Source organism: Sphaeramia orbicularis, chromosome 12 (genome assembly GCF_902148855.1).
Source record: "Sphaeramia orbicularis chromosome 12, fSphaOr1.1, whole genome shotgun sequence".
NCBI classification, from domain to species: Eukaryota; Metazoa; Chordata; class Actinopteri; order Kurtiformes; family Apogonidae; genus Sphaeramia; species Sphaeramia orbicularis.
In genome coordinates, this window is record NC_043968.1 from 52,421,220 (window position 1) to 52,436,040 (window position 14,821).

Below are 14,821 nucleotides of genomic sequence, written 5' to 3' on the forward strand. Positions count from 1 at the left end.
AGCCTCCCCATGATTTAGAGATTTTCATCCTCCCCTGTCTTGAAAATACATTTAACTATCATTGTGCTGCTCTCACTGTGAGGCTGATGGTATCGGTTCAATACTTTGCAAAATTACGTACAAATAATTTAACTTATAGACACACACAAAAATATGAATATTTGTACATTTTTTAAACAGTCTTCTATATTTTTTTTATTTACCATTAGGCTGTGACAAAATAAGGTCATTGTTACTAAAATTGACAGGTATTTTGAGGTGCATTTTTGGTTTTCTTGTTGTGATGCACATATGATATCCAGTGCGTTTATAGCTTCATATCATATAGTCCATGTACAAGTTTTAATCTAAAATCAAACTGTTGCACACTTTTCCTTTGTTTCCAATGATGTGGTACGTCCATAACATGTGGGTCAAATGGTGACTATGTGAAAGTCAGATTGTTTTAGAATAAGGCCATGCACCATTTCACACGTGTCGACAAGGTAATGAGTCAAAATAGCTGGTGTGAAACATTTTCAGCATTTCCTCTCATGATTTAGTTTTTCCTTATCTTTGCACACAGGCCTGTTGAAGTTTCTCACCAACTCACTGAATGAATTAAGTTTCACATTAGCAGGACTACAACATATGGAGTTTATGATACACACACGTACAATATATGCGTACGAGTATATATCTATACGAACACACTCAGAAAAACAGTGTTTCATCTGCCGTAAGGGATTCTTAAATCCTTTGAAATATTTTGTACACAGGCAAGTGAAATTCTTTAAGCCAGTATTTACAGACAGCAGTAATATGGGAATACTCTCATCATATCCGCAGCTTCTACATATTTTGTGCCTGACACACTGTATCATTCTTGGTTAAACCTTTTATTCTACTGCAGAGTATGACTAGGTTTTATAACCTCCAGCTAAGGATAGATCCTGCAGAAATAAACCACTGGCCATTAGTAACAGGGGACTGGCCCAAGGGATCAGGTAGTGTACATATGACATGTTTTGTATAAGCTGTCATTATATTGTGTCTTCACATTACCAGCCCACTCACAGTCTAGTTTGTAGATTTCGAAGACAGATTCTAGTAGGATGTCTCTGGAGCAATGACCATAAACACATTTTAGCAGGTTTTAGCAGTGAGGAGGAGGCAGAAGAAGGCTTATTCTCCGCTTTCTTTTCCATTTCCAGTACTGGCTGTCTGGATCTACTAGAAGCAGATTACCTGGCAATATGCATACTCAGATTGCTCAGGTTGATTAGATTGTATAGGAACCACAAATCACAGCTGCCATTTTACTTTTGTTTACCCTGCCCTTCATCATTATAAGCTCTGAGTGCCTCTTCTGCTCACAGCGAATCTACAAGAGCACATTGTTAAATGTGAGATATTGAAAGGGATGTTCAAGAAAGAGAAAGAAAAGATTATTTGATTTAGATTCCAATAGCTGAACATCATTGTTGTAAGGTCAACAGCTAAGGTTAAGGTATATCCAGTGGTAAGAGCTTGTATTAACATTTATGAGCAGTGTCTAATAGAGAATGTTTCCACAGTAAAGCCACTTCCCTCACACAACACTTGTCTTCAAAGAACGGAATGTCACAGTGGCAAACACACAAAGCACAGGATGTATTTTATATGTGTATCAAATGAGCACATAACCACCCAAACAACCGCCTGTGCTTCATCACAAACAGCATAGCGTAAACTCGAGGTTATACACAATAGGAGCTGTAATTAGCCCCCTTTAAGTGCATTTATGTCCAGTTCTAGAGCAACCTAATCTTTACATCTCAGCAGAGAATGAGGCTAAAGTGCATTTACAAACCCCAAGTCAAAATTAAAAGATATCTTGTTACAGTCAACTAAAACCAACTGTTTTTCTCTGTTGGTAATCCAGGTATTCACAGTGTTTACCGAACCTTCCGTGATCAAACTAAGTAATCAAATGTATCTTGTATCAAAGCTGCGTAAGTAATTACCTCTGTTTGCCTTGTTGCGGACATAGTTTTGTGTAGGAGAAATCGCGGTGGTGTGGGTCATACCTCGCATTCTCGGGAGCCTGAGATGGTATAGGTGCAGGGTCCGGTCCCATTGACGAGCACATCCATGGCCTCAGAGTTGGTGGGTTTGTAGTCCACATAGTACTCCTGCAGTGGGGAGCTCAAGGTGCGCTCCGTCTCTCGAGTTTTCTTACGCCGTTTGCGGGCAGCAGCCGAGTGCTCCTGCAGCTGCTTGACGCTGCTCGGATATCGCTTCCAGGACACGTAGATTACCAAGAGGATCATTGCAACAGACAGAAAAAGGGCAACACTTCCAGCTACAATTTTATGGAAGGACACAGGCTCCAAATCTTGCTCTGGAGGGAGAGCAACAGGAGGAGTGACAGATGATGATGTTGGGCCTCTAACAGACCCCTCTCCTCTCTTTCCAGGGCCAGTAGGCGATGCCAAAATGGCTGGGCGGTTCTCTGTCTGCGCTGGGAGGCTGGATGGGGTTGGAGGTATGCTCAAAAGCGTTGTAACAGGGCTTAACTGACAGACACCAAAAGCCTCTACAGCATCCATAACTTTCTCACCCTGGGCCTTCTTCGGGGAGGCGCAGATCATAGTGGTTTCCTTTGCACCTCTGAAATTTCTCAGCCAGCCCACCAGAGGACAGATGGCTGGGCCACAGTCCCATACATTCCCGGCTAAGCTAATCGTAGTCAAGGAGATCCAGGCATCCACTACCTCCTGCGACACATTAGTCAGCTTGTTGGAATCCAGGTTGAGCGTTTGCAGGTTAGGTAGGCATTGGTAAACCACAGCATCCACCTCGGTCAAATCATTCCCAGACAGATCCAGTTTCTGGATGGAGGCCCAGGTCCAGGTGAGGCCCTGGCTCATTGAACGAATGCGATTCCACTGAAGGTATAGCGCCCGCAGATTGTAGAGGCGGGGGAAATGAGAGAAATTGATCTTTGAGAACTGGTTATGCTCCAAATGCAGCTCAGTAAGCTTGACTAAGCCAGAAAAAGCATTGCGAGTGATACTGCGCAGGCGATTGTACCCTAGATCCAGGAACTCAAGGTTTCTGCAATCTTGAAACAGACGCATTGGAATGATTTTTAATGAGTTTGAACGTATGTGAAGGCTGAGAAGCTTGCGGAGGCCCTGAAACTGTCCAGGCTGCAAAGCCTGCAGCTTGTTGTATGACAGATCCAGATTGCGTAAATTAGGGACAGGGTGGAATGTTGTATTGTGGAGAGATGTAATCTTGTTGGAGCTTAGGATCAGTTCTTTGAGCCTGCGGACCCCCTGGAAAGCCATTCCATCCACAGACGCTATGTAATTGTGATCCAAGTAGAGCCAAATGAGATGGTTAAGGCCTACAAACTGGCCTGCTCTGAGACTGGCAAGACTGTTGTACCGTAAAGATAGGCCCTCACAGCCTCCTGAGAGGTTCTTGGGGACATCTCGAAAGGCGCTTGACTCACAGTAGACAATTTTCCCATCACATCGACAGCTCTTGGGGCATGGACGCTCACTCAAAGATGGATTTGCCGCCAGCCACACCTGCATCAGGAGTTGGACCACTAGCCAGCGACGCCGCAGAGCAGAGCCTATTGGAGAGAAAAGACAGAGAAGAGAGACCTTAAGCAACAGGTTATAGCATACACAAACTATTAAAGAGCTCACTGACAAAATAGACAAGATTGCCTCATGTTCAGGTTGAAGGAGGGACGTTAAATTTACCAAAAATAAAAAATAAAGTACAAACATTCTCAGTAGTACATCATCTCTCAGATGTAGAACAGTTTCTGCGACACATCATCTGTACTAGTTAATTTAGTTTTTCTGACCATTAGTATTGATCAGCATCAGTTACCAAATATCTGATTCAATAAGAACCCAAGTTTCATGTGGTTTAGTCACACTTTTAGTTTTGTTGTGTCTGGGAATTGATGAATTTATCAGAAATAAAAAAGAAAAGTAAGAAATAGAAGGGAAAAACAATAAGCTTGCAGACATTTGAGTTTAGATTTAATTTAATGTAGATGCTTTAGACTTCTGAATTAATTTTTGTCTGCATCTAACGTTTCTTGAGCAACTTGAGCTATATGTTGACTTAAATTATGTAATTATGATGAATCACTGCTGCACAATATCACAATAATAGGGCTTTAACACATTCACACACTAACACATCTGAATGTACAAATAACATGCAGTATATAGAGGACCACTAGAAAGCTCAGTAACTGCACTTGGGTAGAATGAATAGTTCAGAAGTGATGGTGAACATACTTAAAAAAACAATTTTGTCCACAAACAGTGGTCTAGGTCTCGGCTGGAGCAAACACAAAGTTCTTGTTTATGTGTGTTTGAAGCCCTGCTGTTGTAAATTCTGTCACTGTTGAAAGATGGCAGTCATCCACTTTTCTTCTCACACAAAATGGGTTCAGTAGTTCCAATTTTCAGAGATCACGTATGCAAGTCTGTGGCCTTATTCCATGCAGATTCAGATTCATCCATCAAGTCAGCCGAAGACTTCATTCCTTGACTTTTCCTTACCGCATTTCAAGAAACTATGCTTTCTCGTCTACGGCAATGGAGTCATCTGTTTAATTTATCTGTTTTTATTTACTTCATATTCACTGTCATTGCATTATTTTTTTCATTAGTAAGAATTACTATCTGGGTCTATATGTAGATGTGTTCATGTTTCTTCACAGTGGGGAGTCAGAGAGTCTATCACAGTTCAAGATATACAAACAAAGATATATGCAAGCAGCATTAACTATATAGGTAATGTTTGTTTTATTAATCTAATATTCCTGAAAATGTCTAATTACATGACCTGCAATCTATAATAGCTGCAAATATGTCATGAATACAGCATGACTTATTTAGATCTCATGATGTAATGTGATTATAAGAGATCTAATCACTTCTAATGATAAAATAAACAGATTAATAATCATTTAATTATATCATTTGTATCATTTCCTCAAATTACACGGTCGTAACTGTTTGATTTGATGCCATTTGGAGTAAACTTTTACAATGAAGGTACACTGACAAAGTATCACTGTTTGAACAAAGCCTCTTGTAATTTATTCAGCCATACTTGTATTTGTTCTGGTTTTCAGTTATCACGTAAACCATCACTATGCCAACAGAAAAAAGCAGATAAATCTTGGATGATGAGTTGTACAGAGCAAATTAACATTCAAGAGCTGATGGGTGTGTATACAGTCCCAGAGGTGTTTCAGTTTAGACTCCAGCCATTTTGTGTTAAATCAGATAAAAGAAGTACAAGTTTAGCATGAGTCATCTTTCAAAATGTAATAGAATTTACAAACATCATTTTATTGTTTTGTCACCTCCTGTTCTCAAACTGACGTCCATTCTGGTCCAGTCACTGCTGACAACTAGGGGTGCATATTGGCAAGAATCTAGCGATACGATACAAATCCCAATACTAGGATCACGATATGATATATCACGATATATCGATATGCTGTTAAACTGCAATTTTTTAATTGATTTTGTCTCTTTTTTAAAAGATTATTTCCTGGAAGAATGGAATTACACCAGAAATATGCACAAAACTAAACACATTTTTATTTGATCCCAACAGGATCTAATGCTAAATCACAAAATTTTCCTGGTTAAAACTTAAATGATGTTTATAGACATTACAGTTTCAGATCCTGTTCAAATGTTCATATTCTTTTTGCTCATAACTAACATCATAACATTATTTTTGTGCAATCCCAACAAAGGAACTAGCATTATTTAATAAAAAAGTGTTAAATAATAATAAATAAAATATAAACAAAAAAGAAAAAAAAAAAAAAAGTAAAATGAACCTCCACAATATCTGCATTTCAATAAATATCTAAAAATATTGATACATTACTTTTTAATATCGATATAGTATTGTGAAATGAAATATTGCAATATATTGCAGAACTGATATTTTCTTACACCCCCACTGACAACGCTGAGTAATGGAATCGCACACATCAGGAAACAATATCCTTGGTATTTGCGTGCATTTACATTCAGAGGCTGCTCTCAATTCAGTGACTGTTGCAGGTCTCATAGCGTAGACTTTGTCTTTTAGGTATCCCCATGAAAAAAGTCTAGTGGTGTGAGGTCTGGTGAACTTGCCAAACAGGTGGACTGGACGGAGGAGTTTCGTTGAATACCCTCTGCATTCACCAGACCTCATACCACTAGACTTTTTTATGGAACGTTGTGGGGCATTGTCAGCAGTGTTTGGACCAGAACAGACGTCAGTTTGAGAACAGGCGGTGACAAAACAATAAAATGATGTTTTTAAATTCTATTGCGTTTTGAAAATTAAATGAATTTTAATAAACACCTACTCTACAATTATTTAAAGTGTGTATACATTTATTGGGACACCCTTTATATGTGTGTGTGTGTGTGTGTATATATATATATATATATATATACACACACACACACACACACACACATTTATTTATTTATTTATTTTACCAAATGCATCTATGTGAATGAAGAGATCTGGAATAACAAACTCTGCCTCTACTTACACATTTATTGCAAATCCTGTGCACTTTATTATTTTACAATAAAAATCAAATGCAATTTTAAGATCTACAGGACCGTGGTCAAAGGTGACTTACTGTGCTATCGCTCCCTGTTCTGAGGTGAGACAGAGTTGTTTCCATTAAAATCGTTTCCCTTTACCAAGTCCCTAATGATCTGTCATTAAGATGCATTGATTTCCCCTTGAGGAGGGGGCTTCACTTAAGTCTCATTTTCACCTTTTCTCACCATAATATTAAACATGGACTAGATTACCATTATTAAAATATGATCTGATTACTATGTCAAGGTTCAGATGCAGTTCATACTTCCATGTTCCTCCAAAATGCATGATGTGTTGACATATGGGATACATATATTACTGACTTGTGTAAAGACTATCCTACATGTATTTATGCAAAGTTGAGAATGAATTTTACAACCTAGCATCTGCAAGATTTAGGGACACTTGCAGTGTAGCTGCAGTAAGCATGATTTTAAATTTCTTGTGTTTTTTTTCTGTAACCTTTGCAAGATTTGTCAGAAATAATTCCCTGACATAGAGTGGCTGAGAGGCATTATACAGCATATGCTATCTAACATAGCCATTTCACTTCTTGCCAAGCATCTGCTGATCCCATATGGGTATTGTATGTGTGTGCTTGTGTGTCTAAGAATGTGACGAAAACAGAGAGACCCATTTACTGTTTGTTTTCAGAAGAATCTTTCATCATTCTTTACAGATGGAGTGAACCACAGAACTGTACAGATAATTTGCGCTCGCTATTGATTATACCAGCAGATACATCAATCATGTTTCTTCATCTCAGATCCAAGAATTGTGATACTTTCACATAAATATTACAAAGACAACAATGTTGCTCACAAGATGCAGGGTTTCTGGGTTCTGCCAATTTGCTTCTCTCAGTTTTTTGAAAGCAGATTTAACTCATTTACTTCAAAGATTCAGAATAAAAAAAAACATTTACTGACAGGAGAAGACTTATTTAAATCAATGTCCATATGTAAGCAATTTTAGCTGAGTGTGTGGATTGCTAAAGTTGAACACATGTTTTCTAAATTCTGTGTGTGTGTTAGCTTGTGGAAACAATGCCGTATTGCATTTACTCAGGATGTGCATAATAGGCTTTCTTTATTAGAAGTGACTCCACCATCTCTTTCAGATTGAGCCTGCCTCACAAGAAACCTCTTCCCCCTTACTGACACTGTATGTGGTTTAATGAGTGCTCTGTGTGCTAATGCCTCTGTAAGCCATCTCCTTTCCCACTACTCCTCTAATCTTATTCACAAAGGAACACAAGTCACCCTCTGAGGTGTCACTCATGGGCTTTGTGTCTCTATTACCTCTTACCTGATGTACTTCTCACAATTACTGTTCTTCTGCCATATGCACTTAGATGAACAATTCCTCCTTTCCTTTATTCTACACCCTAGTAAAATATGCTAGTTAGGTATGTCCTTGAAACCCCCAGCCATCAGTAAGTTTTTTTATAATGTGAAGGCTATTTTAATGCATGTGGTCAAACCTCAGCCTTCAGCCCTTTCACTTTCCTTGCAGTTTTCCATTTCTACTTGTCTTACTGGATTTCCTCAGATATACTGTAGCTATTATTTATTTCTAGCGGCAGGCAGTCTGAGAGTCTTACAGATATCCGGACGTCTGTCATTTCAGTGCAGTGTAGAGATTTTCATGAAAGGTTTCAAAAGAGAGCATTTTATAATGTGTTTCCATGTTATAGTCAATTGAGCTTTATAACCTAATACACAACTCCTTGATGCAATATATGAACAATGCAGCTGGAGTTGCAGCATGGATAATAGCAAAATGATGAAGAAGACCTGCTTGTAAAACCCAAACCAACTAAGATGTTTGAGAACTTCATAAAGTATAACAAAGGTGGTAAGAGAGAATTGACTGAGGCAGTCATTTCTTTAAAGCCAAACACATAGAGCTCATTAAAAACAGCACAGAACAAGGTTTTTAAATGCTAATGAGGATTGCAGATTGCAATTTGACATGATAAGATACAGACTTTTTCAGTAGTGTGATTGCCTGTGTTTTTGTGACAAGATGTCAAAATACTGAGCTCAAAATAGTAGTAGCATTAATGTAATATGGAAAGTCGTGTATTGTCTTAATTGTGCAAATGCAGATCCATCAAATATTTCTGGTATGTCTGTAATCTACAATAACCTTTAAAGTTAAGAGGAAAAATCATAATTAACAGTGTAAATAGTGGTTGTGATAAAAACCACTGCCATAGGGGCCTTTGGACAGATCAGATATGTTACACCTCTTGCTTCTCCTTTGTCTTTGCCAACCTGAGCAGTTATCTGTCTGCATCTCATGTGGATGTATAAGTCTAGAATAAAGTTTGTCTAAAGGCATGTGAGTAATGCTTAGCAGACAGCCCCGCTGTCCTCGGCATGAGAAGATAGCTATTTCTGCCTCTCAACCCTAACACATAGAGAGAGTAAGTGCACTTTACTGCTGACCTAAAATAAAACCAAATGTAGCTTAATAACTTGGCAAATGGACTTGCTAACTGGTGCACTTTGAGTGCACACAAGTGGCTCATTGCTATTTGCTGCCTGTCATTGACAAAACTGCTACCAGACACAGCCTTGACTGCACATAGGAGCTGGACACATAGGGAAGGACATCCCCAGAACTGCCTAAGCCATCCTATTAGTCTCCAATTATCTTTGAGATGATAGCAAGGCCTGCCAAGTTAGACGCATTTCAACAGTGGTTGGAAAGTATTGTGTCCTAGTGTGCCCGTGTTGTATATGAAATACTTGCTCCTATTCATTTTTGTTTCTAGATGGAAAATTGCCACTAGAAATTTTGCTCCACAAACTGGGTTATAATTTTATGTTCCGGTTAGGATTGGTCTGTAATGCTCCTATCATCTTTTTTTTTTTTTTTTTAATCTAAAATTGCTTAGATGATGTACCCAGCAAAAGACTTGGTCAAAGTAGCATAGCAAATTAGTGGTTATGCATTCTGGTGAAGTGGATGAAACCGACTCAGCACACACAAAAAAGGACAGAAATACTAAAACAGGAAAAAATTAAATAAAAAAGAAATCAAATATAGACTTGTATAATGTATGTATTGAGCTGGGTTATGTTGGTACTCTACATTTGTCTTTGTCAGGACCAAATTTACATTTCAGATCTCAAGAGTAAGGTCATTTTTGGACAGTAGAATTACATATAAAAGCAGTCCTTTTCAATTCCAAAGGGATCTTGGTAAAATTCAGTAGTTACATTCTAGTCCATGGACAGCTTTGGTTTATGAGCTATTGCATTCAATATCAATGTGGGTCCTTACAATTGTAGACATACAAGGACAGAGGCATTGAAAAGGTAGATAAGATACAAAGAGATACACTATATAACAGAATAACATTCTCCCCATCTGTTCTTAATGTAATCTAAGTTTTACTTGGTTGATCAAAAGACAATCTCCTTCATGAATTAAACTTAATAGTTACTTTGCAAGCATTTTTACATACATTTGGAACATTACTGCCCTTTTAGATTGAAATTTAGCCCCCATCCCACATTACTGTAGACACTTCCAGGGTGACTCAAGAGATTCATAATGATTGATTTTCCACCTCTGGTGTAAGGAAATGTACTGAGCAAATTCTACACTGTGCTTTAACTCTCCTCAAAAGGCCTGTAGATCTTTTCTTTTCACCTGCTTTAGCTGACATTTCAAGCATGCTGCCTTTTGGATAATGTAGGACCAGCAGAAGGTCATCTGTTGCCCAGGCTACTTTGAAGTTATAGACCAGATGTGAAAATAAATGCTGTAGTGAACTTGAACATTCACACCAAAAAACTAATAAGAATAGTTAAGTTCTGTGTTTTTTTAGGGGGCTGTACAGGAATTCATGTGAGAGAAGATGAATAAAATATGGTCAGGATGTCCAAATTTATCCTCCAGGTCTGCAGCTTAATCTCTAAATTGGTCTTTTTATTACCCCTACCCTACTGTTCTCTTCCTGCAAAGCAGATCTCTACTGATATGGACCATGAAACACAAGTGCATTGCCTGCTGTTAATGAAGAGCATCACAGTCAGCTACATTGGTAGATAACTGAGACTACAGCTCCATGTAATCATCAAATAATTGTGGGCAACAGCATGAAACTATATACAACAGTTCTGATTGTGGGCATGTTTGTGCACCTGAATGTGTGTTATTGGCTTCTGTGCCGTACACCTGCATGTGCAGTTTCAGAGTCTCTGTCAAAGCACTCCACAAAGTGCAGAGGATTTTCTGACTTCATACTGTGATATTAGATTAAAAACCGAGCCATAAGTCAGACTTCTGTGATTAACCATATATGGTCCCTTTGCAGCAGACATAAATTGAGGCTGAGGTCCTACAGCCTGTACTGTACAGCTTTGTGTGTTGTAGTAGCTTATATTGATGTGGTGCAGTAACCCACTGTGGGTCGATACATCATGCGGCCTCACAATTAATGGCACAGCACCACCAGTGAACTTGGCCATCTGTATACTAGTTAAGAATGGCTGAGGTGATTAGACTACCACAGACAATAATATCAGTCAGGAAAAAAATGCAAAAGGAAGAAAACAATTCTGTTGAATTCTACTTATCAGCAAGCAACTGAACAATGGGGCACAATCAATAGGGGAGGGGGCTGTAGATTATGAGGGTGTAAACTTATGGGAACCACAACCGGACTGATGAAAAAGCATTAGAAATTAGAAAATGCCTGCTCTGAAAACTAAGAAACCGTAGGAATAACAGGTGCATGCGCGGACGTATACGCACGGCTGAAGAAGAAGGTATTGACGACACACGCACACACACATACACATATACACGCACACACACACAGTGTTTATAGGCGGACGCACAGTTTTGTGCATGATCTGGAGAGTCCCTCTTGATAGCAGGTGCAGAATTCGACAGCTTTCTTGAATGAGAATCAGTCTGTTAAGCAAAACCGGCACGACCGGTGCCTCCAAATCACAAGAGTTTTTGGGGAGGCGTTAGCACAGGATGGAAACTGGACCTGGATGCTTAGTGCGTACAGATAAAGAAAAATCAATGATTATGTAGGGCCATGCTTTATAAAGTTGACTGCCTTCCAACATTTACCGTGATTAGCATTCCAGTCCATGTCAATCAGCCAGCCACTCTAACTAGTCAAGGAAAAAAGAGAGACCGCACTTGGACAAACAGGGTAATGTTGGTTCAAATCAAATGAATTTTGGATCGAGTCCTTGTCTGAGACGGTTAGTCTCTTATAAACCATACCGCCAGGAAATGGAGGAAAAACACATTGCAGGTCTGCGACTAATAGCTTCAGCACAGGCTAGAGCCACATTCCTCAAGATTCCCGAACCACTTCACCAAAGCCACCAAAAGCCCCCTCTACATATTACAAGAATGCAATTGAAAGGGCGACGATTTTTTTTTTTTTTTTTTTTCATCTGATCCGGACCGGATTCTCCTCGGAGCAGTGAATTTATATTTGGGGTGTATAATGAAAAATGCAGAACAACTGGATTCAACACCCTACGCCTTTCAAACCATGATATCATAAACAGAACTTACCCATATCCGCTTATCTGTCAGCTCCAGCCTACAGGTTTTAATGGCTTCTAGTGCGCGACATCTGAGTCCGCATGACGCGCTCTCCACAGACAGGTACCGTCCCAATCCACTAGCCCGGTCTCTTCGCGCAGCCGCCGACTCCAAAGCGCACCTGCCCTTTACTCTCCAGGACCTGGATCTGTTATCCGGTTTAGTTCTGCATGTATAACCGAACAACTGAACCGGAGTGAATGTCATTTACTTCCAACTCCAGATTAAAAAGGGGGGGAAATCCGGTTTTAAAACTCCCTATCCATGTTTTCGTTGCAAAAAAAAAAAACGTCCTTTTTTTCTCAAGTTACAGCCAAAAAGAGTACTGCAGTAGGCGCAGACGTTAACAAAGCCACATCCAAGAAATGCATGTCAGTCTGTTATGCGCATAGAGATAACGGGGAAATCCAGTTTGACTTCACAGATACGTTAACACGATGTAAAAGAAACAAAAAAAACAAAAAAACAAGGAGCAATTTTCCAAACAGCCAAAGATTCCTCTCCTTTAAGTAAACCCTATCGTCTCTGCTCTAAAGGAAGCTCAGTCTGTTCCGCGCATGGCGCACAGAGGAAAGTAACGGTAGCTTATCCACAAGTCTCAGTGAAACGCTGTCAGCGAGTGTCGCGGAAGAGTAAAACATCACAAAATCCACCTTTTGTCCAAATGTTGGTTTCATTCTCGTCGTCTCCTGGTATGAAATATAGCACGACGCTGTTGTTAATCGTGTGCGTGTCAAAGCAACTTTGTCAGGCAGAATCGGAATGCCCTCTTCTGGCGAGACTACGACCCATGAGCTTGTATAAGGGTACATCGCGAGTTAAATGTCACGGCACGTGTTTAAAAAAGGTTGCCACAGTCTTATAACACTGAAACAATAACCGACCATACAGTGTGAACCCCTCATTTTACACTTTGATGTAGAGGAAATTTGAGGATAATACAACATGATTACTCACGTTCCCTGAATATGACTCATAATCTATGGTGTTGGTGTGGGTATTTTAACATATTTACATATGCCACATACATTTAACTGTCATTATAAGCATGTTTTAGAGCTTGCGGATATTTAGGAATGTAACGGTACGTTTGCTGTGTGCAGTTATTTGAGGGTTAAGATTGTTAAGAGCATTATGTTGAGTCTGTCACGTCGTTTTGTTTTGTTTTTTTTGTTTTGTTTTTTTTTTTTACTGATAAACATTGCATTCACATCCAGCTCTGACACCAGCCGCTGTCCATGGTGCTGAAACAGTACATACAGTTACTGAACATAAGCAGACTGGGTTTTTGGAACTGTCCAGGGTTCTGATTTCTGTTGTCTCCATAAACCTGTTACAAGGAAGGACTAAGGAGCTTTCATTTAACAAAGAATGCAAAAAAACAGTGTAAGAAATCAGTGCAGTGGCCTCCCGTCTGCTGTATTTTAAAACTTGGATGTATTTAAGGAAGAAATAGGAGCTGAATTTTTAATGCGACTTGCATCTGCACTAGTTTATTTACTAATCTGTGCTGCCCATTCCTGTTCCTCAGTTAAATATAACTGACCTTATATTGATAAAATAGTGTCCTCCATAGCTTCATGCTTTGAAGAATTTAGAACATTTGATTTGACACTGCCAGTTGAGAGTTTCTAAATATAACAGTTTTTTGGCACATTTTTGCACAGGTGTACATTTCGTATACTTTACAGGTGGAATTATTCTTGGTGTTGTACCAAGTTATTCTAATCTTCTTAAAAACAACCCCTCTAGGGATCAGCGTTGCAAATTGATGTCCACTATAAACATTTAAATGCTTAAATGGGATATCTGTTTTCCATCATATCTCTATACTGCATGTGTTTCTATGTAATAAACCATATGCAAAGAAACAGGCCCGTTACTTAATAATACAAACAAATATTCAAACCATGCTACTTGCAGTATCCTATGCATGCATTTTTTTTTTTTTTTTTTTTTTTTTGCAGTAGTTTATATAAAAATACTGATCAGACTTCAGACCATCTGGATTGACATTAAAAATGATGATTAAAAATTCCAGATGGACGTCATTTTGGAACTCATTGCAATCAACCTGTTTTATGGTTTAGTTATGAGCATATGTTGGATGCAACTCACAATGAATCCCTTTACCTATCAAACTTCAGCATACTTTACAGTTCCTAGTTACATTTAAATTCTTAACTAGTAATGTTTTAAGTCTTTTATTTTTACTCTACTGAAGGATCACTATATTTGGTCCATCACTGTTTAGTGTTTGTATTAAAAAGAGCTTGATAATTTGCCAGATAGTGCAACAGTGAAACACGCCCAAATACCCATTTGTGCGTTTTTAAGTGTGATGAGTTTATTTATATATACTATTTCACTGAATATCTAACACAAAAACTAAACTAATGACTTAGGAATTGTTGTTCCACCACATCAGTTTAGAGGCTCACTGTATAAATGCCACTAAATTTCTGTCTTGATTTGATCTGATGGTGTTTCTTCAGCTTTATTGTGGGTAATACGGATAAGACAATCAAATTAATGTAATTAAATGTTTCACCTTTGGCACTTCTATCATGTCTATATCACTGTATTACTGATCTAA

At 38.7% G+C, this 14,821-nt stretch overlaps 1 protein-coding gene across 1 annotated transcript in view; it reads right to left on the reverse strand.

The window, feature by feature from the left end:
* LOC115429641 (leucine-rich repeat transmembrane neuronal protein 4) overlaps positions 1–13,001 on the reverse strand; it is a 154,894-nt gene extending 141,893 nt beyond the window's left edge. The window contains exons 1-2 of the mRNA XM_030149268.1: positions 12,196–13,001; positions 2,049–3,607 (exon numbers count right to left, since the gene is read on the reverse strand). Coding sequence (XP_030005128.1) covers positions 2,049–3,607; positions 12,196–12,199 — 1,563 coding nt within the window. The 5' untranslated portion in view covers positions 12,200–13,001. The remainder of the gene's footprint in view (positions 1–2,048; positions 3,608–12,195) is intronic.
* Between the last annotated feature and the right edge of the window lie 1,820 nt (positions 13,002–14,821).